Source organism: Aegilops tauschii, chromosome 1, assembly GCF_002575655.3.
Source record: "Aegilops tauschii subsp. strangulata cultivar AL8/78 chromosome 1, Aet v6.0, whole genome shotgun sequence".
NCBI lineage: Eukaryota > Viridiplantae > Streptophyta > Magnoliopsida > Poales > Poaceae > Aegilops > Aegilops tauschii.
In genome coordinates this window covers 425,172,191-425,197,206 of record NC_053035.3, presented here as the reverse complement: position 1 = coordinate 425,197,206, position 25,016 = coordinate 425,172,191, and the positions used below count along the sequence as shown (strand labels likewise).

General features: G+C 43.0%; 1 protein-coding gene and 1 long non-coding RNA gene across 2 annotated transcripts; one reads left to right on the top strand and one right to left on the bottom strand.

Moving 5' to 3' along the window:
- The first annotated feature begins 19,752 nt into the window (after nt 1-19,752).
- LOC120964325 (uncharacterized) lies at nt 19,753-24,928 on the top strand. Its single transcript, XR_012184647.1, has 4 exons — nt 19,753-19,997; nt 21,596-21,674; nt 21,768-23,308; nt 23,381-24,928. It is a non-coding gene; the product is annotated as an uncharacterized lncRNA (long non-coding RNA).
- LOC109747816 (uncharacterized) lies at nt 20,449-24,575 on the bottom strand. The gene is made up of 2 exons (XM_020306837.4): nt 21,860-24,575; nt 20,449-21,286 (listed from the first exon to the last, which is right to left on the bottom strand). The coding sequence occupies exons 1-2, from the start codon at nt 24,573-24,575 to the stop codon at nt 20,916-20,918; spliced, it is 3,087 nt and encodes a 1,028-aa protein (XP_020162426.1). The 3' UTR covers nt 20,449-20,915.
- Nucleotides 24,929-25,016: the final 88 nt, after the last annotated feature.

Genomic DNA, 25,016 nt, shown 5'->3' with positions numbered 1-25,016 from the left:
TGGTAATTGTCTATTGTTCATGCTATAATTGTGTTATCCGGAAATCGTAATACATGTGTGAATACATAGACCACAACGTGTCCCTAGTAAGCCTCTAGTTGACTAGCTCGTTGATCAACAGATAGTCATGGTTTCCTGACTATGGACATTGGATGTCATTGATAACGGGATCACATCATTAGGAGAATGATGTGATGGACAAGACCCAATCCTAAGCATAGCATAAAAGATCGTGTAAGTTTCGTTTGCTAGAGCTTTTCCAATGTCAAGTATCTTTTCCTTAGACCATGAGATCGTGCAACTCCCGGATACTGTAGGAGTGCTTTGGGTGTGCCAAACGTCACAACGTAACTGGGTGACTATAAAGGTACACTACGGGTATCTCCGAAAGTGTCTGTTGGGTTGGCACGGATCGAGACTGGGATTTGTCACTCCGTATGACGAAGAGGTATCTCTGGGCCCACTCGGTAATGCATCATCATAATGAGCTCAATGTGACTAAGGCGTTAGTCACGGGATCATGCATTACGGTACGAGTAAAGAGACTTGCCGGTAATGAGATTGAACAAGGTATTGGGATACTGACGATCGAATCTCGGGCAAGTAACATACCGATTGACAAAGGGAATTGTATACGGGATTGATTGAATCCTCGACATCGTGGTTCATCCGATGAGATCATCGTGGAACATGTGGGAGCCAACATGGGTATCCAGATCCCGCTGTTGGTTATTGACCGGAGAGGCGTCTCGGTCATGTCTGCATGTCTCCCGAACCCGTAGGGTCTACACACTTAAGGTTCGGTGACGCTAGGGTTGTAGAGATATGAGTATGCGGAAACCCGAAAGTTGTTCGGAGTGCCGGATGAGATCCCGGACGTCACGAGGAGTTCCGGAATGGTCCGGAGGTGAAGAATTATATATAGGAAGTCCAGTTTCGGCCACCGGGAAAGTTTCGGGGGTTATCGGTATTGTACCGGGACCACCGGAAGGGTCCCGGGGGTCCACCGGGTGGGGCCACCTGTCCCGGAGGGCCCCATGGGCTAAAGTGGGAAGGGAACCAGCCCATAGTGGGCTGGGGTGCCCCCCATGGGCCTCCCCCTGCGCCTAGGGTTGGAAACCCTAGGGTGGGGGGCGCCCCACTTGACTTGGGGGGTAAGTTACCCCCCTGGCCGCCGCCCCCCTCCCCCATCCAGATGGGTTCTGGCCGGTGCCCCCCCCCCTCCCAGGGGGCCTATATAAAGGGGGGGAGGGAGGGTAGTAGTATTACAGCCTTGGGCGCCTCTCTCCTCCCCTGCTACACCTCTCCCTCTCGCAGAAGCTCAGCGAAGCCCTGCCGAGACCCGCTACATCCACCACCACGCCGTCGTGCTGCTGGATCTCCATCAACCTCTCCTTCCCCTTGCTGGATCAAGAAGGAGGAGACGTCGCTGCACCGTACGTGTGTTGAACGCGGAGGTGCCGTCCGTTCGGCACTCGGTCATCGGTGATTTGAATCACGCGAGTACGAGTCCGTCATCCACGTTCATTGGAACGCTTCCGCTCGTGATCTACAAGGGTATGTAGATGCACTCCTTTCCCCTTGTTGCTAGTATACTCCATAGATGGATCTTGGTGAGCGTAAGAAAATTTTAAAATTATGCTACGATCCCCAACACTTCCTCGTTGATTGCTTTACGTAGACTCCAACTCCTCTGGATCACGTTTGTTCCGAAAATCACGTTCCCGAAGGTTTCATTCCGTTTGGACTCCGTTTGATATCCTTTTCCTTCGAAACACTGAAATAGGCAAAAAACAGCAATTCGGGCTGGGCCTCCGGTTAATAGGTTAGTCCCAAAAATAATATAAAAGTGTATAGTAAAGCCCATTAAACATCCAAAACAGAATATAATATAGCATGGAACAATAAAAAATTATAGATACGTTGGAGACGTATCAAGCATCCCCAAGCTTAATTCCTGCTCGTCCTCGAGTAGGTAAATGATAAAAACAGAATTTTTGATGTGGAATGCTACTTAGCATAATTTTCAATGTAATTCTCTTATTTGTGGTATGAATATTCAGATCCGAAAGAATCAAGATAAAAGTTTAATATTGACATAAAAATAATAATACTTCAAGCATACTAACTAAGCAATTATGTCTTCTCAAAATAACATGGCCAAAGAAAGTTATCCCTACAAAATCATATAGTCTGGCTATGCTCTATCATCATCACACAAAGTATTTAATCATGCACAACCCCGATGACAAGCCAAGCAATTGTTTCATACTTTTAGTTTTCTCAAACTTTTTCAATCTTCACGCAATACATGAGCGTGAGCCATGGACATAGCACTATATGTGGAATAGAATGGTGGTTGTGGAGAAGACAAAAAAGGAGAAGATAGTCTCCCATCAACTAGCCGTATCAACGGGCTATGGAGATGCCCATCAATAGATATCAATGTGAGTGAGTAGGGATTGCCATGCAACGGATGCACTAGAGATATAAGTATATGAAAGATCAACAAGAGAAACTAAGTGGGTGTGCATCCAACTCGCTTGCTCACGAAGACCTAGGGCATTTTGAGGAAGCCCATCATTGGAATATACAAGCCAAGTTCTATAATGAAAAATTCCCACTAGTATATGAAAGTGATATCATAGGAGACTCTCTATCATGAAGATCATGGTGCTACTTTGAAGCACAAGTGTGGTAAAAGGATAGTAGCATTGTCCCTTCTCTCTTTTTCTCTCATTTTTTTATTTGGGCCTTTTCTCTTTTTTTATGGCCTCTTTTTTTATATTTTTCTATTTTTCGTCCGGAGTCTCATCCCGACTTATGGGGGAATCATAGTCTCCATCATCCTTTCCTCACTTGGGACAATGCTCTAATAATGATGATCATCACACTTTTATTTACTTTACAACTCAAGAATTACAACTCAAAACTTAGAACAAAATATGACTATATGTGAATGCCTCCGGCGGTGTACCGGGATATGCAATGAATCAAGAGTGACATGTATGAAAGAATTATGAATGGTGGCTTTGCCACAAATACGATGTCAACTACATGATCATGCAAAGCAATATGACAATGATGGAGCGTGTCATAGTAAACGGAACAGTGGTGTAGCGACCAGACCTCAAACAGTCTGATCTCTGTGCATAAGTGTCATCCCTGGATCGGTAATGCTGACACACACAGTACTTGAAGGATTTATAACAGAGTAGCAATCACACACTTATTACATCGAATGTCTCAAAAGAGAACTTATTACAATAAATATGGCTTAAGGCCATCTAAAACGATAACAGCGGAAGGCTTGGAAGATAAAGTGAGTCCATCAACTCCAACGGCATCACTGAGTGAAAGACCACGACCTAAGGCTCCTTACTCGTCGTCTGAAAAGTCTGCAACATGATACGTTGCAGCCCGAAAACGGGTCAACGCATGGAATATGCTGGCAATGTAACACAAGAGAGTAATGAACAGAATAATGCTATCACTACATGCATATATGGCTGGTGGAGGCCGTATGGTTAATATGTTTTGCGAAAAGCCAATTTTTCCCTACTACAAAGGAATATATTTTATTTAACTACAAAGTTTGTTGAAAACATTGAGAAGGTAAACCCCCTCTCAAACCCAATTAAAAGTAATCATTAACAACCCATCAAATTAGTTATGTAGTGATGAGATCAACATGATAATCCAAGAACCAGATACTCAAGATGTCCATAACCGGGGACACAGCTAACCATGATTAGTTTGTACACTCTGCAGAGGTTTGTGCACTCTTCCCCACAAGACTCGATCTCCTCCGTTGGATTTCTCGCACTACATGGTGTTTGAGAAACGGATGACCGAGACACAGTCTTTCAGAAGCGTTAGCACCTTACGATGGGTAGACAGTACCACCTACATCCCCTACATCTGCTAGTCTACCACTGTAAGAGTTCACACGACTTAATCAACTATGCTAGAGCCCATAATAGCTTGTGGCTGCACACGGAAGTTTCTAGCATGAATAATCTCATGATCCCTTTGAGGCTGGGTGGCAGTCCATAGGAGAATCACATGGTACCCCGGGATTTCCAAAAAAATACAGGCAATCGCTGGATTCCCCAGGTGCCTCAATCCACCCAGATGTGTATTTAAGTTGCCACCTTAAGTTTAACCAATAATTAAAAATCTCACATCTGTCATGAATACACTCAAACCCAATCCACATCTACGAGCATGGCATAGCAATATAAGCATAACGTAGAAGTTCTCCCGGGGTTTGATAATAAACAGGTGAATAGGTACTACCTCAGCTACTTCCCAACCCACAATTTAATTCAGGTCCTAACCATGCAATTTCTTAAGGATTGATCTAATGCAATAAAACTGGGTAGTAAAGAGGTATGATCAAAGTGTTACTTGCCTTGCTGATGATCCGCGAAACCTATAGACTCGTAGTAGCACGCTTCGCACTCCGGGTACTTTATCGCAAACAAACAATCATACAATAAGCAATCAAGCAAGGGTACGGGTAAAACTCAAATAAGAGATCTAACCAGAAAGTTCAACTTAAGAACTCCGGTTTGCAAAAAGAATCAAATCAAACGAAGCAACAAAACTCAAACGGCGAAAGAAACAAGCTTCGTTTACTAATCTGGACTAAAGTCAAATTTTTACAGTAGCAAAAACTTGTTTAAGTTGGCTAAACAGAAAGAGGGTTTCGAGACAAAACTTTAGGCGCTTGAATCGCCTGATTCCGATAAACGAGCGAAAAGTTATACTAGAACGAAAATCGGATCAGAAATCGCGATCGAAAATAATCGCGGAAAATCCGAGAAAAAGAAAAACTGACGAACAGGCTAACGAACGAACGTTCGCTGTCTGCGACTAAACGGTGAAAACCGTTCGTTAAAACGAACGTACGGACAAACGTTCGCTAAATAACTAAACCAATAAAAATAAATCGAACCGATCTAAACAAAATGAAACTAGGGTTTACGAAATAAAACCGATCGGTTTTTTTTAAAACAAACCGGCGGATACCTCGAACTCCGTCGGGCGGTGGCGCGGCAGATCCGGCGGCGGTGGTCGGCGGCGACGGGCAGCGGGGCGGCGCGGCGGCGTCAGCGGCGTGGGGCGGCGTCGGCGCGGCGGCGGCGGTGGGGGGTTAGGGTTAGGGTTTGGGTGGCGGCGGGGCTGGTTGGGCTACGGGGGTGTGGGCGGCGGCTTATAAAGGGGCCGACCCGAGGTCTCCTGGCCGGGTACGGCCCGAAGTCGGTTTGACTTTTTTTCTTTTTCTTTTTTTTAATTCCCATGTGCAGAAAAAGAAAGAAAAAAAAAATACTAAACGGACTCCAACAATCCTGAAATAATTTTCCCCGTCCTCTAAAAATAGGCCGGACAAGGTGAACATTTATTTGGCCTAAAAATGCAATTTTGAAAAACGCATATTTTTCCTAATTCAAATAAAATAGCGACAAAACTCCAAATAAAAATCTTATTTGATTTTAATATTAAATCTCCGATATTTCTTTATTTTGAGGAAGTCATTTTATCATCTCTCTTTTATTTTTATAAAAGAAATATTCAAGAGAAAAATAATTAAAATCAAAGATCCTCTTTTCAAAATTCGAGAAAAACTCGGATATGAAAATAACGAAATCCCCAACTCTCTCTGTGGGTCCTTGAGTTGCGTAGAATTTCTAGGATCAACCGAAATGCAATAAAATATGATATGCAATGATGATCTAATGTATAACATTCCAAAGTGAAAATTTGGGATGTTACAAACCTACCCCCCTTAAGATGAATCTCGCCCTCGAGATTCGGGTTGGCTAGAAAATAGGTGAGAGTGATCCTTCCGTAGGTCTTCCTCTCGTTCCCAGGTGGCTTCATCTTCGGTATGGTGACTCCACTGAACTTTGCAGAACTTGATTACTTTGTTGCGTGTAACTCGGCTGGCAAACTCGAGTATCTTGACTGGTTTCTCCTCATAGGTCAAATCGTTATCCAACTGTATCGCTTCCAGCGGCACTGTATCTCTCAGAGGAATATCAGCCATCTCTGCGTGGCATTTCTTCAACTGAGAAACGTGGAACACATCGTGAACTCCTGACAATCCTTCGGGTAATTCCAACTTGTAGGTAACTTCTCCCATACGTTCCAAAACTCTGTATGGTCCCACAAAACGTGGCGCTAACTTTCCCTTAACTCCAAAGCGCTTCACTCCTCGAAGTGGGGATACACGAAGATACACTCTGTCTCCGACTTCGTAAACTGTCTCCTTGCGTTTAGAATCCGCATAACTCTTCTGCCTGGACTGGGCTACCTTGAGTCTATCGCGAATCAGCTTAACCTTCTCTTCAGACTCTTTAATAAAATCCGGTCCAAACAACTGTCGGTCTCCAACTTCGTCCCACAACAACGGTGTTCTGCACCTCCTTCCGTACAGTGCTTCGAAAGAGGCCATCTTCAAACTGGCTTGATAGCTGTTGTGTAAGAGAACTCTACATACGGCAAATTATCGTCCCAACTAGATCCATAGTCTAGTGCACAAGCTCTCAACATGTCCTCCAGAATCTGATTGACTCTTTCAGTCTGTCCATCCGTCTGCGGGTGAAAAGCTGTACTGAACTCTAGCCTGGTTCCCAAAGTTTCATGCAACTGATTCCAAAACTTTGAGGTAAATTGGGTTCCTCTATCTGATACAATGGTCCTCGGAACTCCATGCAGACATACGATCCTGGTCATGTATATCTTTGCCAACTTAGCACTGGTGTAAGTGGTCTTCACTGGGATGAAATGAGCTACTTTCGTCAAACGATCGACTACAACCCATATCGAGTCATAGCCTGAACGAGTCCTGGGTAATCCTGTGATAAAGTCCATGCCTAGTTTATCCCACTTCCATTCGGGTATCGGCAATGGTTGTAGCAATCCGGCTGGCTTCTGATGCTCTGCCTTCACTCTCTGGCATACATCACAAACTGCTACATACTCTGCAATATCCTTCTTCATTCCGGTCCACCAGAAACTATCCTTCAAATCCAGATACATCTTGGTATTTCCTGGGTGAATCGAATATGGCGAACCATGGGCCTCTTGCAAAATCAACTTCCTGATCTCATGATCATTTGGCACATATACGCGGTCCTCAAACCATAAAGTATCGTGCTCATCCTCACAAAATCCTTTAGCCTTTCCTTGACTCATTCTTTCCTTTATTTCGGCTATCTCCTTGTCCGTCTTCTGAGCTTCTCTGATCTTATCCATCAAAGTAGACTGAATCTCCAATGCTGCTACATAGCCTTTCGGAACTATCTCCAAACATAGCTCGCGAAGGTCATCTGCCAACTCTTTGGGTAACTCTCCGGTCATGGGTGTATTGACATGACTCTTGCGGCTCAACGCATCGGCTACTACGTTAGCTTTTCCGGGATGATAATGCAATCTCATATCATAATCCTTTATTAGCTCTAACCATCTCCTCTGCCTGAGATTTAACTCCATCTGCGTGAAGATATACTTCAAACTCTTGTGATCTGTGTATACCTCACAATGGTTTCCGATGAGAAAATGTCTCCATGTCTTCAACGCATGCACCACGGCTGCTAACTCTAAATCATGCATAGCATAATTTAACTCATGGGATTTAAGCTGTCGTGAGGCATATGAAAGAACTCTTCCCTCCTACAAGTACGGCTCCAAGTACTCGACGAGAAGCGTCGCAATACACTTCATAATCTTTGTGTTGATCTGGCAAAATCAACACTGGTGATGTAACCAAGCGTCTCTTCAACTCCTGAAGACTGGCCTCACATTCCTCAGTCCAATTGAATTTGGTGTCCTTCTTCAACAACTCCGTCATGGGCTTTGCAATCTTTGAGAAATTCTCAATGAACCTCCGGTAATATCCGGCGAGTCCAAGAAAAACTTCGAATCTCTCCAACTGACGTGGGTGACTCCCAATTCATCACAGTGACAACTTTGGTGGGGTCTACTGCTATTCCTTCTCCGGATATAACATGTCCAAGAAATCCAACTTCCTTTAGCCAAAACTCGCACTTGTTGAACTTGGCGTATAACTGATGTTCTCTGAGCTTACCAAGTACCAAACGCAAATGCTCTTTATGTTCCTCTTTGTTCTTCGAGTAGACCAGAATGTCATCAATGAACACCACAACGAACTTATCCAAAAACTCCATAAACACTTTGTTCATCATGTTCATAAAATAGGCAGGTGCGTTAGTCAGACCAAATGACATAACGGTATACTCATACAGCCCGTACCTCGTTGTAAAAGCTGTCTTAGGTATGTCCTGCTCCCGAATCTTCAGCTGGTGATACCCTGGTCGCAAATCGATCTTGGAAAACACCTTTGCTCCTTGCAGCTGGTCAAACAAATCATTGATCATCGGCAGTGGGTACTTGTTCTTGATTGTCACTTCATTCAATCCTTGATAATCAACAACCATCCTCAACGATCCATCCTTTTTCTCCACTAGTAGTACTGGGGATCCCCAAGGTGACGAACTTGGGCGGATTTAACCTTTATCCAGTAACTCCTTAATCTGCTTCTTAATTTCCTCTAAATCCTTTGCGGGCATTCTGTACAGTCTCTTAGATATTGGCCCTGTGCCTGGCAAAAGCTCAATCAAAAACTCAATGTCCCTATCTGGTGGCATGCCTGGCAACTCTTCTGGAAATACATCCAGAAAATCCTTCACCACTGGTACTTCCTCCTGTACAACTCCTGATAAGGGATTTACTTGAGTCCTATTCGGCACATGCTGGGATACATACTTGATCCTTCTTCCTTCTGGGGTGGTGAGCAAAATCGACTTACTGGTGCAGTCAATGTTCCCTCCATACTTCGATAACCAATCCATGCCTAATATCACATCCAATCCTTGTGACTCCAATACTATTAGGTCTGAGGGGAACAGGTAGTTACCAATCCTTAATGGTAACCGATCACACCATAGGCTAGCCATATACTCTGCTCCTGGCGAGGTTACTAACATGGGTGACCTAAGGGCTTGGGTTGGCAGTTTAAACTTATCCACGAATCCCCTTGATATGTATGAATGCGATGCACCAGTATCAAAAAGTACGACTGCAGTAAATGACTTAACCAAAAACTTACCTATTACTGCATCTGGCTGGGCTTCAACCTCCTCCACGTTAACGTGGTTCACTTGTCCCCTGGTGAAAGGGTTGGGCTTCTTCCCAGAGCTTCCATTTCCGTTTCCATTCTTAGCTTCAGGACATTCATTGGCGTAATGTCCGGTCTTCTGGCATTTGTAGCAAGTAACGTGGCTTAGATCCTTCTTGGCGGTTGTTGCCGGGTTGGAACGGTTCTGTCCGCTACTTCCTCCATTACCATTACCATTCTTAGGGCCACTATGATTGTGCGAACTTCCTCCATTATGAGTGTGGCCTCCATGGTTATGAACAAGTCCTCCTGAATTCGGGGTGTAACGGGGTCTCTGCTGGGCTCCAGAATTGTACTTCCCTTGTCCATACTTCCTTTTGCGGCTGTCAATCTGCTGCTGCTTCCCTTCGAGCATGAGAGCTCTATCCACCAACTCCTGATAGTTATTGAAATTTGCCACCATCAACTGCATGCTCAGCTCATCATTCAGTCCTTCTAGAAACTTCTCCTTCTTAGCTGCATCTGTAGCGACGTCATCTGGGGCATAACGTGCTAACTTACTAAACTCATCCACATATTGGCCAACAGTGCACCCTCCTTGGCGTAAGTTGCGAAACTCATGCTTCTTCATGGCCATAGCTCCTGCTGAAACATGGGCAGTGCGAAAAGCCTGCTGGAACTGGTCCCATGTCACAGTGTCAATAGGGTAAGTGACTATGAAATTCTCCCACCAAGATGCTGCAGGTCCATCAAGCTGATGTGCGGCAAAACGCACTCTCTCCGCATCTGTGCATCCTGCAGTGGTAAACTCCCTTTCAATCTTGCGAAGCCAATCATCTGCAACAATCGGCTCGGTGCTACTAGAGAACACCGGCGGATTCAGCCTAAGAAAACGGGCTAAGTGGTCAACTGGTGGGGGTGGTGGTGGGTTGTTGTTGTTGTTCCCCTGGTTTTGATTCTGGACTAATATCTGCATCAATGCATTCTGCTGCTGGATCAACTGAGTGAGCTCCGGTGGGAAAGCAAATCCATTGTCACGTCTCTGAGGCATCTCGCTGAGTTTAGAAAAGATGAGAAAACAGAATAGAATGAGGTCTAGAGGGAAAACACTACCCATATGCACATGAGACAAACACAAACATATCACTCAATCAAATCAAACAAGGGCATATAATCGGTCTAGAACTATCGTTACAAAAGTGTTTGGACTATGCTATATACATGGTGGAATACTACTACTGATTTGGTGGTCTACTAGAAAAACTGATCGGTCGAAGACTCCATGATATCTGCTCCAGCTTCATCAACATAGTCATCATCGCTATCGTCACGGTCCGAGTCGGTGTCGTCGATGATGATGTAGTTCTCCGGGCAAGTGGAACTGTCATCTTCTCCTCCTGGCGCAGGGTCTCCCATGAAAACTCCTAGCTTTCTAGTCAGGTCGTCATTCTTCTCCACTAGTACGACGATTTCCTCCATATAATCCTCGTGTGTAGCCTTGAGTTCTTCCTCCAGCTCCGTGATCCTTGTCATTGCTTTCTTCAAATCCGCCATTCCTGCGCACATCTGGTTCTCCTGGCGTCGAATGTGCTGGTTTAACTCCTGGATGAAAGAGGCAATCGATCTATCCTTCCTGGTGCTAATCATCTCCCATTGCTCATCTCGGCGCCCACAAATCTGGTAGATTGTATCCTTGAGATCATTGTGGTAAACTTCTCCAATGCGTCCCATGGTGATGTGAGCTGCCATACTCTTTCCTAGACTCCAGGTTGGGGCATCGAAGGAAAACTCTATGAGCTCAGTGACTGGCGTGAATGTCCTTCCTGGAACTTGAACTTGAATCATCCAGCGCTCCTCTTCTGGTAAAGTGGCGTTGTAAGTCCCGGTGAAGCTTGGTATTCCGATGTTCAGGTACCTAGTGACTTCCTTCAAGTGGCATCCAAATGGGGTGTCTTCATCCGGTTGCATGAACTTGATCCTTGCATCCGCCATCCTAAAGAGTAGAAAATGGAGAGGAGTTAGAAATGAGAAGAGAGTAGTGATCTAGGGCTTTAGCTTAGTGGTCGTGTCCTACAGTCAGCGTGTGCTCTGATACCATCTTTGTAGCGACCAGGCCTCAAACAGTCTGATCTCTGTGCATAAGTGTCATCCCTGGATCGGTAATGCTGACACACACAGTACTTGAAGGATTTATAACAGAGTAGCAATCACACACTTATTACATCGGATGTCTCAAAAGAGAACTTATTACAATAAATATGGCTTAAGGCCATCTAAAACGATAACAGCGGAAGGCTTGGAAGATAAAGTGAGTCTATCAACTCCAACGGCATCACTGAGTGAAAGACCACGACCTAAGGCTCCTTACTCGTCGTCTGAAAAGTCTGCAACATGATACGTTGCAGCCCGAAAACGGGCCAGCACATGGAATATGCTGGCAATGTAACATAAGAGAGTAATGAACAGAATAATGCTATCACTACATGCATATATGGCTGGTGGAGGCTGTATGGTTAATATGTTTTGCGAAAAGCAAATTTTCCCCTACTGCAAAGGAATATATTTTATTTAACTACAAAGTTTGTTGAAAACATTGAGAAGGTAAACCCCCTCTCAATCCCAATTAAAAGTAATCATTAACAACCCATCAAATTAATCATGTAGTGATGAGATCAACATGATAATCCAAGAACCAGATACTCAAGATGTCCATAACCGGGGACACAGCTAACCATGATTAGTTTGTACACTCTGCAGAGGTTTGTGCACTTTTCCCCACAAGACTCGATCTCCTCCGTTGGATTTCTCGCACTACATGGTGTTTGAGAAACGGATGACCGAGACACAGTCTTTCAGAAGCGTTAGCACCTTACGATGGGTAGACAGTACCACCTACATCCCCTACATCTGCTAGTCTACCACTGTAAGAGTTCACACGACTTAATCAACTATGCTAGAGCCCATAATAGCTTGTGGCTGCACACGGAAGTTTCTAGCATGAATAATCTCATGATCCCTTTGAGCCTGGGTGGCAGTCCATAGGAGAATCACATGGTACCCCGGGATTTCCAGAAAAACACAGGCAATCACTGGATTCCCCAGGTGCCTCAATCCACCCAGATGTGTATTTAAGTTGCCACCTTAAGTTTAACCAATAATTAAAAATCTCACATCTGTCATGAATACACTCAAACCCAATCCACATCTACGAGCATAGCATAGCAATATAAGCATAACGTAGAAGTAACTCCCGGGGTTTGATAATAAACAGGTGAATAGGTACTACCTCAGCTACTTCCCAACCCACAATTTAATTCAGGTCCTAACCATGCAATTGCTTAAGGATTGATCTAATGCAATAAAACTGGGTAGTAAAGAGGTATGATCAAAGTGTTACTTGCCTTGCTGATGATCCGCGAAACCTATAGACTCATAGTAGCACGCTTCGCACTCTGGGTACTTTATCGCACACAAACAATCATACAATAAGCAATCAAGCAAGGGCACGGGTAAAACTCAAATAAGAGATCTAACCAGAAAGTTCAACTTAAGAACTCCGGTTTGCAAAAAGAATCAAATCAAACGAAGCAACAAAACTCAAACGGCGAAAGAAACAAGCTTCGTTTACTAATCTGGGCTAAAGTCAAATTTTACAGTAGCAAAAACTTGTTTAAGTTGGCTAAACAGAAAGAGGGTTTCGAGACAAAACTCTAGGCGCTTGAATCGCCTGATTCCGATAAACGAGCGAAACGTTATACTAGAACGAAAATCGGATCAGAAATCGCGATCGAAAATAATCGCGGAAAATCCGAGAAAAAGAAAAACTGACGAACAGGCTAACGAACGAACGTTCGCTGTCTGCGACTAAACGGTGAAAACCGTTCGTTAAAACGAACGTACGGACGAACGTTCGCTAAATAACTAAACCAATAAAAATAAATCGAACCGATCTAAACAAAATGAAACTAGGGTTTACGAAATAAAACCGATCGGTTTTTTTTAAAACAAACCGGCGGCTACCTCGAACTCCGTCGGGCGGTGGCGCGGCAGATCCGGCGGCGGTGGTCGGCGGTGACGGGCAGCGGGGCGGCTTTTTTTTAACAAAAATAAATCGAACCGATCTAAACAAAATGAAACTAGAGTTTACGAAATAAAACTGATCGGTTTTTTTTTAAACAAACCGACGGCTACCTCGAACTCCGGCGGCGGCGGCGGCGGTGGTCAGCGGCGACGGGCGGCGCGGCGGCGTCGGCGGCGTGCGGCGGCGCGGGGCGGCAGCGGCGCGGTAGCGGCGGCAGGGCTGGTTGGGCTGCGGGCGGCGGCTTATAAAGGGGCTGGCCCGAAGTCGGTTTGATTTAAAAAAAAATTCCGACGTGCAGAAAAAGAAAGAAAAGAAATACTAAACGGACTCCAAAAATCCTAAAATAAATTTTCCCCGTCCTCTAAAAATAGGCCGGACAAGGTGAATATTTATTTGGGCCTAAAAATGCAATTTTGAAAAACGCATATTTTTCCTAATTCAAATAAAATAACGACAAAACTTCGAATAAAAATCTTATTTGATTTTGATATTAAATCTCTGATATTTCTTTATTTTGAGGAAGTCATTTTATCCTCTCTCTTTTATTTTTATAAAAGAAATATTCAAGAGAAAAATAATTAAAATCAAAGATCCTCTTTTCAAAATTCGAGAAAAACTCGGATATGAAAATAACGAAATCCCCAACTCTCTACGTGGGTCCTTGAGTTGCGTAGAATTTCTAGGATCAACCGAAATGCAATAAAATATGATATGCAATGATGATCTAATGTATAACATTCCAAATTGAAAATTTGGGATGTTACAGGTGGTAAGTTGCATGGCAATATATCTCGGAATGGCTATGGAAATGTCATGATAGGTAGGTATGGTGGCTGTTTTGAGGAAGGTATATGGTGGGTGTATGATACCGGCGAAAAGTGCGCGGTATTAGAGAGGCTAGCAATGGTGGAAGGAAGAAAGTGCGTATAATCCATGGACTCAATATTAGTCATAAAGAACTCATATACTTGTTGCAAAAATCTACAGGTTATCAAAGCAAAGTATTACGCGCATGCTCCTAGGGGGATAAATTGGTAGGAAAAGACCATCGCTCGTCCCCGACCGCCACTCATAAGGAAGACAATCAATAAATAAATCATGCTCCGACTTCATCACATAATGGTTCACCATACGTGCATGCTACGGGAATCACAAACTTTAACACAAGTATTTCTCAAATTCACAACTACTCAACTAGCATGACTCTAATATCACCATCTTCATATCTCAAAACAATTATCAAGCATTAAACTTCTCATAGTATTCAACATACTCATAAGATTTTTTTTTACTAATCTTGGATGCCTATCGTATTAGGACCAATTTCTCAATTAAAGCAAATTACCATGCTGTTTTGTAGGACTCTCAAAATAATATAAGTGAAGCATGAGAGAACAAAAGTTTCTATAAAACAAATCCACCACCGTGCTCTAAAAGATATAAGTGAAGCACTAGAGCAAAAACTATATAGCTCAAAAGATATAAGTGAAGCACATAGAGTATTCTAATAAATTCCGAATCATGTGTGTCTCTCTCAAAAGGTGTGTACATCAAGGATGATTGTGGAAAACTAAAAAGCAAAGACTTAAATCATACAAGACGCTCCAAGCAAAACACATATCATGTGGTGAATAAAAATATAGCTCCAAGTAAAGTTACCGATGGACGAAGACGAAAGAGGGGATGCCTTCCGGGGCATCCCCAAGCTTTGGCTTTTTGGTGTCCTTAGATTATCTTGGGGTGCCATGGGCATCCCCAAGCTTAGGCTCTTGCCACTCGTTGTTCCATAATCCATCTAATCTTTTACCCAAAACCTGAAAACTTCACAACACAAAACTCAACAGAAGATCTCGTGAGCTCTAGCGAAAGAAAACAAAACACCACTTCAAGGTACTGTATTGAAATCATTCTTTATTTATATTGGTGTTAAACCTACTGTATTTCAACTTTTCTATGGTTTATAAACTCTTTTACTAGCCATAGATTCATCAAAATAAGCAAACAACACACGAAAAACAGAATCTGTCAAAAACAGAACAGTCTGTAGTAATCTGTAACTAACGCAAACTTCTGGAACTCAGAACAATCTACCAAAATAGGACGACCTAGAAAATTTGTTTATTGATCTACTGCAATTGGAATCAGTATTTTATCACGTTCTGGTGATTTTAAACAATTTTTTTCGTGAACAGAAAGTTTCTGGAATTTTTCAGCAAGATCAAATAACTATCATCCAAGAAGATCCTATAAGCTTAACTTGGCACAAACACTAATTAAAACATAAAAACAAATCTAACCAGAGGCTAGATCACATATTTATTCCTAAACATAAGCAAAACGCAAAAAACTAAAACAAAATTGAGTTGCCTCCCAACAAGCGCTATCGTTTAACGCCCTTAGCTAGGCATAAAAAACAAGGATAGATCTAGGTATTGTCATCTTTGGTAGGCAATCCTTCAATAAGACCCCTATAACCCCTAGGAGTTTCTTTCTTTTTATTTATCAAACTCCTAGGCACAAAATCAAGAATATCATTAGTAGCAAACGGTTCCTTAATGATAGCAAAAAGATTGGGATGAACACTTTTTGATTTTAAATCTGCAGTTTCCTTGCTAGAGGATTCACCCTTATTTTTAGGAACATAAAAAAGCTTGGCAATTTTGGTAGGAGGGTTTGGAGTGTTTTCAACGGAAGAAAAAGCGGACCCTAAGTTGGTGATAATTCCCTCAAGTTTATTTATTCTAGTAGAATCTTGATCTATTCTTTCATTAACTATGGGTTCTTTTTCCTTAAAACTTTTCAGAGTAACTCCCACCTTAGATCCATATTGGGTAATTCGGTTGTGGATCTTTTTATCCAAATTCTCAATCAACTCTACAGTAGCAACTTTATTTTCAATAATTTCAAGTCTTTGCATCACATGTTCCAAAGTTAACATAGTTCCATTAACCAAAAGAGGTGGTGAGCCAAACAAATCTATCATAGCATTATAAGAATCAAAAGTATGGCTACCCAAGAAATTCCCTCCGATAATGGTATCAAGAATGTATCTGTACCAAGGGGTAACGCCTACATAAAAATTGCGGAGAAGAACGGAAGTAGATTGCTTCCTGGTAGATCTATTTTGAGCATTGCAAATTCTATACCAAGCGTCTTTTAGATTTTCTCCCTCCCTTTGCTTAAAATTAAGAACTTCATTCTTGGGAGACAGCGCAGAAGATAAGGGACTAGCCATAACAACAAGGCAAGCAAGAAAGCGACGAACGGAAAAGAGAGGGCGAATAAAACGGCAAGGGTAAAGTGGGGGAGAGGAAAACGAGAGGCAAATGGCAAATAATGTAATGCGAGGGATAAGAGTTTGTGATGGGTACTTGGTATGTCTTGACTTGACTTGAATCTCCCCGGCAACGGCGCCAGAAATCCTTCTTGCTACCTCTTGAGCACTCCGTTGGTTTTCCCTTGAAGAGGAAAGGGTGATGCAGTAAAGTAGCGTAAGTATTTCCCTCAGTTTTTGAGAACCAAGGTATCAATCCAGTAGGAGATCACGCACAAGTTCCACGCACCTACACAAACAAATAAGAACCTCGCAACCAACGCGATAAAGGGGTTGTCAATCCCTTCACGGTCACTTACGAGAGTGAGATCTGATAGATAATATTTTTGGTATTTTTATGATAAAGATGCAAAGTAAAATAAACGACAATAAAAATAGCTAAGTGTTGGAAGATTAATATGATGGAAAATAGACCCGGGGCCATAGGTTTCACTAGTGGCTTCTCTCAAGAGCATAAGTAATACGGTGGGTAAACGAATTACTGTCGAGCAATTGATAGAATTGAGCATAGTTATGAGAATATCTAGGTATGATCATGTATATAGGCATCACGTCCGCGACAAGTAGACCGAAACGATTCTGCATCTACTACTATTACTCCACACATCGACCGCTATCCAGCATGCATCTAGAGTATTAAGTTCATAAGAACAGAGTAATGCTTTAAGTAAGATGACATGATGTAGAGGGATAAACTCATGCAATATGATATAAACCCCATCTTTTTATCCTCGATGGCAACAATACAATACGTGCCTTGCTGCCCTTGTTGTCACTGGGAAAGGACACCGCAAGATTGAACCCAAAACTAAGCACTTCTCCTATTGCAAGAAAGATCAATCTAGTAGGCCAAACCAAACTGATAATTCGAAGAGACTTGCAAAGATAACCAATCATACATAAAAGAATTCAGAGGAGATTCAAATATTGTTCATAGATAATCTTGATCATAAAGCCACAATTCATCGGATCTCGACAAACACACCGCAAAAGAAGATTACATCGAATAGATCTCCAAGAGAATCGAGGAGAACTTTGTATTGAGATCCAAAGATAGAGAAGAAGCCATCTAGCTAATAACTATGGACCCGGAGGTCTGAGGTAAACTACTCACACATCATCGGAGAGGCTATGGTGTTGATGTAGAAGCCCTCCGTGATCAATGCCCCCTCCGGCGGAGCATCGAAAAAGGCCCCAAGATGGGATCTCACGGGTACAGAAGGTTGCGGCAGTGGAAATAGGGTTTTTGCTCCATATCTGATGTTTTCAGGGTGTATGGGTATATATAGGAGGAAGAAGTATGTCGGTGGAGCAACGTGGGCCCCACGAGGGTGGAGGGTGCGCCCCTGCCTCGTGCCTTCATCATTGATTGCTTTACGTAGACTCCAAGTCCTCTGGATCACGTTTGTTCTGAAAATCACGTTCCCGAAGGTTTCATTCCGTTTGGACTCCGTTTGATATCCTTTTCCTTCGAAACACTGAAATAGGCAAAAAAATAGCAATTCGGGTTGGGCCTCCGGTTAATAGGTTAGTCCCAAAAATAATATAAAAGTGTATAGTAAAGCCCATTAAACATCCAAAACAGAATATAATATAGCATGGAACAATAAAAAATTATAGATACGTTGGAGACGTATCAGAGGACGGCCCGAGGAGGCCGTCGGCGACGAGGAAGACGAACTCGCAGCTGATGTGCTACTGGTGTCCTGCAGCAGCGGGGTGGCGATGAGGAAGACAAACTCGCAGCCCTGGATGGCCGGCTCGAAAGAGGCGGCGTCGTAGATGTCCGCCTCGAACAGCACCAGCCGCTCTGCCGCGCCGGGGAGCAACCTCAGCAGCCCCGTCTTCTTCTCATTGCCACGCCACACATCACCAACTGATCCTATGATCGCCGGTTGCAGCCACAAGGAGTCGACAAGAGAGTAGGTGAACTTACAAAGGGATCTCAAGGTGGCGTGGACGACGCAGCCTCGCTGTAGAAGCTTCAGTACGAGCCTGGGCGCGATGTAGCCGGTGGCCCCGGTGACGCACACCCTGCTCATCTCCCTCGGATCACTGGCTCCTTGACCTCCTGTGTTCTCTTCTCCTCTCCGGTCAAGGGAGAGAGAGAGAGAGAGAGACCTGACAAGGGGGTGTCAAAACCGCCGTTGACTAGTGCCACATCAGCAGCGGGTGGAGAAAAACCAGTCGGGGGGTGTTTTGTCTGGTTTGGGTTTGTTTGGGGGTAAAAGAAACAAAAAAATAGATCAGGGGGTAAAGTGAACCACCCACTTTATTCAGGGTAGTAAAATGGACTTTTTCAAAAAAAGTACATTGCATTTAAAAAATATATTCACGTGAGTCAATGAAAATGTTTGTGACATTTTTGAAAAGTTGTTTATCAAATGTATAAACATATTCACATAGTTTAAAAATTAATGTTTCTTATCAAACAAAAAAAGGTTTCAATGTCTATTTGAGAAAAAAAGGTTCAAACAAGTATTTGAAAATAATAATTAATCATGTATTAGATAATGTTAAACCTATATAAGAAAATGTTAAATATGTATATGAAAAATGAAAATCTCATATGTGCTTCCGGAAAAGTGAAAAATATAGTTGTGCTTCCCAAAAAGCGAAAGAAACACAAATGTGCTTCTAGGTTTCGGTTTCTGTTTTTTCTATTTCCTATTTTTATTTCTGGCTTATTGGGAAAAAAAAGTTCGTCCAAACATCTTAACATGGGATCTAGCTTCGAAGAACTCGACAGGAGAACCCATGATGAAAATGGTTCGTGATTTGGACGCATGCTTCAACGGATTACACATTTTGAAGAAACGAAACTACAAAAAAATAAACAATACTCTCATGTTGCGACAAGTGCTATACATGCAGAGTGCCATTTTTCATTACCAGAAAAGATGAGAGTGACCTTTGCAAAGGGGTAACCTTAACTCATGATTTCGGCGGCATGTAGCCCTGCCGAAGCTGGAGCTCTTGGTAAAGGGCAGGGCTTCTTCACCGGGGCAAACCTGGTCCGTGGGCCGCAAGCCCGCAACCTGAAATGGAACTTATTCTTTTTAGGGCTGAAAGGAACTTATTCTTTTATGTCTCAAAAAAAAACTTATTCTTTTAGTACCCTTTTTTCAGCAGAAATTCTTTAGTACCAGGTATTAACAACACTTCCACTACAGCCCATAAGGCCCACTTATCATCTCCTTCTCTGCTCTGTGCCTCTGTCTGCCCGACACACAAAGACCCAACTCTGATTCGCGTCTTCCGCTATCTTCCACTATTCAGTCTGGCGACCGGCGGAACGCGGACTGGTCACTGGGGCTCGCCGACGTGGGGGCTGTTGAGGGGCCGGAAAGAGCTGAGAGGCCAGAGGCTGGTCATGGCTCCTCGGTTCTTCTCGTCGCGGCTGAGCAGGCGGCGCCGGCGCCGCGCGCAGAGATCCGGTGAGCTGAAGCCCAACTCTTTTGATTTTGTCTTTTTAGTGTAGACTCTTTCATCTTAATTGGCTGGAGAAAGTTCTAATTACGCAATAGAATTTTTGTACTAAATTAAAATTGTTATTTATAAAAGGAGGCATCTTACAAAACCCGCAAAAAAAAAGAGGCATCTTACAAAAGAAAGAGATGCGAGCGTGAAGCTAACGAACCAACATTTATCGAAGCAGAACCAAGCCTCCTGTGTTGTTCCTAGAATTTGGGATTATTAGGACAAGGCTACTTTGAAGGATTATTAAGACAAAGCAACATATACAATGGAAGATGATTTTCTAGCCAATAGCTTGATAGTCAACATAAAGAGTAAAATCATGGAGAAGTACTAATATGAATGTTCTAATGTAATTTACGAGCGCAGGGATAAGAGCTGATCTATAGTGATTAATTCAGTACTCAATGGTTAAGTAGTATTTCGGCACAGTTTCTTTTGTTATGGAGTAGCTGATGCATACAGTTTAAACTTAGAAATGTATTTTGTAAACTAATGTGTACAAGATCAGTATAATTATCTAAGTTTCTCAATATTCTGCAAAATCTAACTTGTTGTAGTCCTACAATTTCGTATTCGAAGAACATACAGCTTCGCTGTTCCTGAAATTTCTTTCAAGGTCTGTCACTGCATGCTAATACATAATGGTTCAAAACCACATCAAATTCAACCTACTATGGTACAGCCACAAATGCAAAGACAACACCTACAACTTCTATGAACCATCAAAAGCTCACACCCAATAATTTGTAAGTCCATGGACAGGGACAGTCGTGTATGATAAAGAGAGTTCTGGTTGGCTATGGTAAAATACATGAGAAACTAATATCATTTTAATCTTACTATAAACAGAAATAGAAGAAGCCGTCCAATCAATATTACTTCGTTGTGGACCAGGACGCGGAATTCTGGCTGGCCATGATTAACCGTTTTATCGCACCCAATTCTTTTACCACATCGCCCATCTTTATGCGCCGTCTTGCAGAGCCCCTGCAGCAAGCTAGACCAAGTCTTGAAACTGGAGCAGCGAACAATTCTAAAGTCACTTGAGGCTCTTGGTTGCATCTTACATTGACGTCCATTATATCCAACAGATTACCAGGACAGGCCATCTGAACGTACTTTGGTAGATTTGTAGTATTGCCGAAAAATGGGTCAGTTGGCCTTCTCCCAGTAAGCATCTCCAACAATAGCACACCATAGCTGTACACGTCGCCTTCCACAGATATTTCAGTCCCGGTGCCATACTCTGTTAAAGGAAGGAAAGAAAGGGTTCGTGTTAGCTTTCTTATAAACTACTGTATATGGTATAGACATAATCCATTCCACACACATTCCTTGGTTGTTTACATATAGTAGTTGACTGTATTTTCGGCACAACAAATTATTGTAAATGGACACATATATATTTTTCAGATTCTCATTTGATATGGTGACCACGAGAGAAATTGGTCTTTTTTTTTTACTATGGAACCATAAGAATTGAAGGCTTAAAGCTTCTTATAATTACTAAAAAGAATCATGAACAATTTTGAGGGAAATTTACTGATTTTTTTAGACAATGTTACTGATTGCTAAGTCGACAATAACAATGTACGGTGGAGCCAAGCCGCTACCGGGAGAGGAACAAACATGAGGTAATCAATCCACTAATTGTGTTAATGCATACCTGAATTAACGAACAAATGTAACCTACTATATTTTGTAAGTCATGTTTGGTCATGATGCAGGTTACCACTTATCTACATGTTAACAAACTACTGCTTAAATATCTTTCAAGCCATTGCTGAAAATGTGGTGAAGTAAGAAGGAAACAGCATACCTGGTGCAAGATACCCAATTGTGCCTTTGATTCCAGCCGAGCAACTTTGATCGGCGAGTGATTGCCTGCTTTCTTCTGCCCTAATTATCTTTGCTAGTCCAAAGTCACCAAGATGTGCAACCATGTCATCATCAAGAAGAATATTACTTGGTTTAACATCACAGTGAACAATTGGAGGATCAATATGATGATGGAGATATTCCAGTGCCTCTGCCACATCAAGTGCAATGTTTAGCCTCTGCATCAGGCTTGGTGTTTGGAACTCGCCTTCTGTGCTCGGGTGTAACCATTTATCCAAGCTTCCATTGGGAATGAACTCGAGCACAAGTGCCTTGAATTGGCTGCCACTGTGGTCCAAGCTATCACACACTGTGATAACCTTGACTAGTTTGCGATGTCGTATCCTTTTGAGAGCATTGCACTCAGATATGAAGCTCCTTGTGGCTCCTTGTCGTTGGACATCAAGTACCTTCACTGCCGCGGTACTCAAATTTGCACCAGAACCAAAAGTCCCTTTATATACACTGCCGAAGCTTCCACGGCCAACCAAATTTTCCACAGAGAATGAATCTGTAGCCAAATGCAACTCAGCATATGAGATCCTCTGAAACATCTCAGGGCTGTTTTCCTGACCTTGGCGGGCATCACCTCTTGATTTCCTAATGTAACAACGTATAGCAATGCTGACACAGAGAAGGATGAATGCTCCCGCCACAGTAAACACCAAGATGCGAATCAGTTTGTGACGTGCAGGTTTATCAGGCGCTGGGTATGGGCATGTAGGGAAATGAAAGAATACAGGGCCACCACATAGCATGTCATTACTTGTGAGGGATACAGCACTTGCATTTGAGAAGATCCCCTTATCTGGCACCAGACCTGATAGGTGGTTGAATGAAACGTTTAGATTCTTTAGAAGCCGGAAGCTCTCGAGAAATTCAGGGATATGTCCTGATAAATTATTATTAGAGAGATCCAGCTCTTCTAGCCCTCTTAATGCCATGAGTACTTTTGGAATTTGTCCATGCAAGAGATTCCCTTGTAAGTGTAGGAATTGCAATGTTACGCAACTACCAAGGGTATTTGGGATTACACCTGATAGCTTGTTTGATGAGAGATCCATTATTGCAAGATTGACTAGCTGCCCAACATGTGGAGAAATAGGTCCATCTAATAAATTGTTTGAGAGATTGAGAAATAGAGCCAGGGAGGAGATGCTCATAACTTCTTCTGGGATTTGCCCACTCAAGAGGTTACTGGAAAGGTCCAGGGAGATTAACTCAGTAAGGTTGCCAAAAGTAGCTGGAATGCTACCCTCCAAATTATTGGTTGAAAGAGATAGCAGATTTAGTTGTGATAGGTTGCCTATTGACGAAGGAATCTCCCCATAGTATCTATTCTGAAATAGAGATAGTTCTTTGAGGTTGGATAGCTTTCCAATATCTGAAGGTATGGTTCCTGTGAAGCGATTATCTGCAAACTCAAGTATTGCAAGCTTGTAATATCTTCCTATTCCTGTAGGTATATGCCCAGCAATTTGGTTTCCTCCAACTCGAAGACCTTCAAGTTTTTGCGAGAGATTACCGATGCTATTTGGCAAAATCCCTGAAAGGTTATTCAGTTGAAGATTTACAAGAACTAGGCTGCTGCAGTTAGCCAAGGAGGTCAGAAAATCCCAATCTCTTGACTCTGTAGCCTGCAGCTCATTATTTCCTACTTCAAATACAGTCAAACATCCACTTTGGCCAATATTTGATGGGATTCCGCCACGAAATCTATTCCCATGGAGAGAGAGATGTTCAAGAGAAGATATGTTTGACAAGGAGGCAGGAATCTGGCCTTCAAATTTGTTGTAGAATACACTGAACTTTTTCAGGTTAGGAAGTATAGAGCCAATATCTTGTGGTAGAGAGCCTGACAGTTGGTTTGACCCGAAATTGAGGTATTCAAGTGACGACATATTAAATAACACTGGAGGGATCAAACCTTGTAGGTTATTGGCTGCTAGATTCAGATATTGAAGGTTGGTAAGCTTAGACAAAGCTGGTGGAACATGTCCGCTCATAATATTCCCACCCATGTTCAAATCATTCAGTGCTGTCAAATTGCCGAGCCATGGTGGTATTTGCCCATGCACATGGTTCTTTACTATACTGAAGAGGGTGACTGTTGCAAGATCTGCAAAAGGAGGAGGAATGGTACCCGAGATATTGTTGCTGCCAATAGCCAGAACAACAAGCTTTGACAGGTTTCCCATGGCGGGAGGGATGGCACCGGACAGGGAGTTGACGCTCAGGTTGAGCCTGCGTAGTGCAAAGCAGTTGCCAAGGCTAGGAGGGATCTGACCTTCAAGCTTGTTGTCGGACAAATCGAGTGCACGGAGACGCGAGAGGTTCCCAAGAAATGGTGAAATGGTCCCGGAGAGGCCAAGACCTTGTAGTCGAAGCGCGGCAACATGTCCCGGGTGTGCACTGCTGCACTCCACGCCGGTCCAGCTGCAGAAGCCATGAGTGCTGCCGTTGGAGCTGCTGTTGATGGTCCATGAGGAGAGTGCGCCCAAGGGATCCTTGGTGATGAGAGATTTGAGCGATAGGAGGGCCGGAAGGTCGTCGACGGTGCTGGTGGAGCTGGAAGTGGAAGTGGATGGGTTCAAGAGAAGGGCAGTGGTGGTGATGAGAAGGGCAAGAAGCTGGAGGAGCCATGGTCTGGTCTCCATGGTGTCTGCAGTGTCCTCGGTTGCTTCATTTTGAATCCCCAAAAGAAAGAGGCTTGCTTTTTTCTTCTTCTTTCTTTTTGCGAGGAAAGAGTCTTGCTTTGAAGACGATCAGGTGCAGATTGCAGCCCTTATTGACTTCGGAGGTGGAAGAGTCAAAAGCTCGGTCACATTGGTACAGTTTTTTGGAGGAGGAAGAGGACTGAAGAGACGTCATTGTGTGTCTTGGCATGCAAACCTTTCTTACCCAAAGTTATGGCCGGAATATAGTTGTTTTTTCAGCTACAAACCTACTCGCTCTGTAAACTTTTATAAGATGTTTTATGCCACTACTTTACAGAAGTAGTATTTCTTTACAGAGGTCCTAGTACATTTTTCCTGTATGGTGAGTTCGCATTTTAATTCCACAGGCATATCATGACATATTCTCTTTTTGATAAAACC

What these genes read in the sequence shown, in the direction of transcription:
- LOC109747816 (XM_020306837.4), bottom strand. Translation starts at nt 24,575, where the DNA reads ATGGAGACCAGACCATGGCTCCTCCAGCTTCTTGCCCTTCTCATCACC. An exon ending in AATTGGGTATCTTGCACCAG is followed by an intron (nt 21,287 to 21,859) that starts GTATGCTGTTTC and finishes TTCCTTTAACAG; the next exon opens with AGTATGGCACCGGGACTGAA.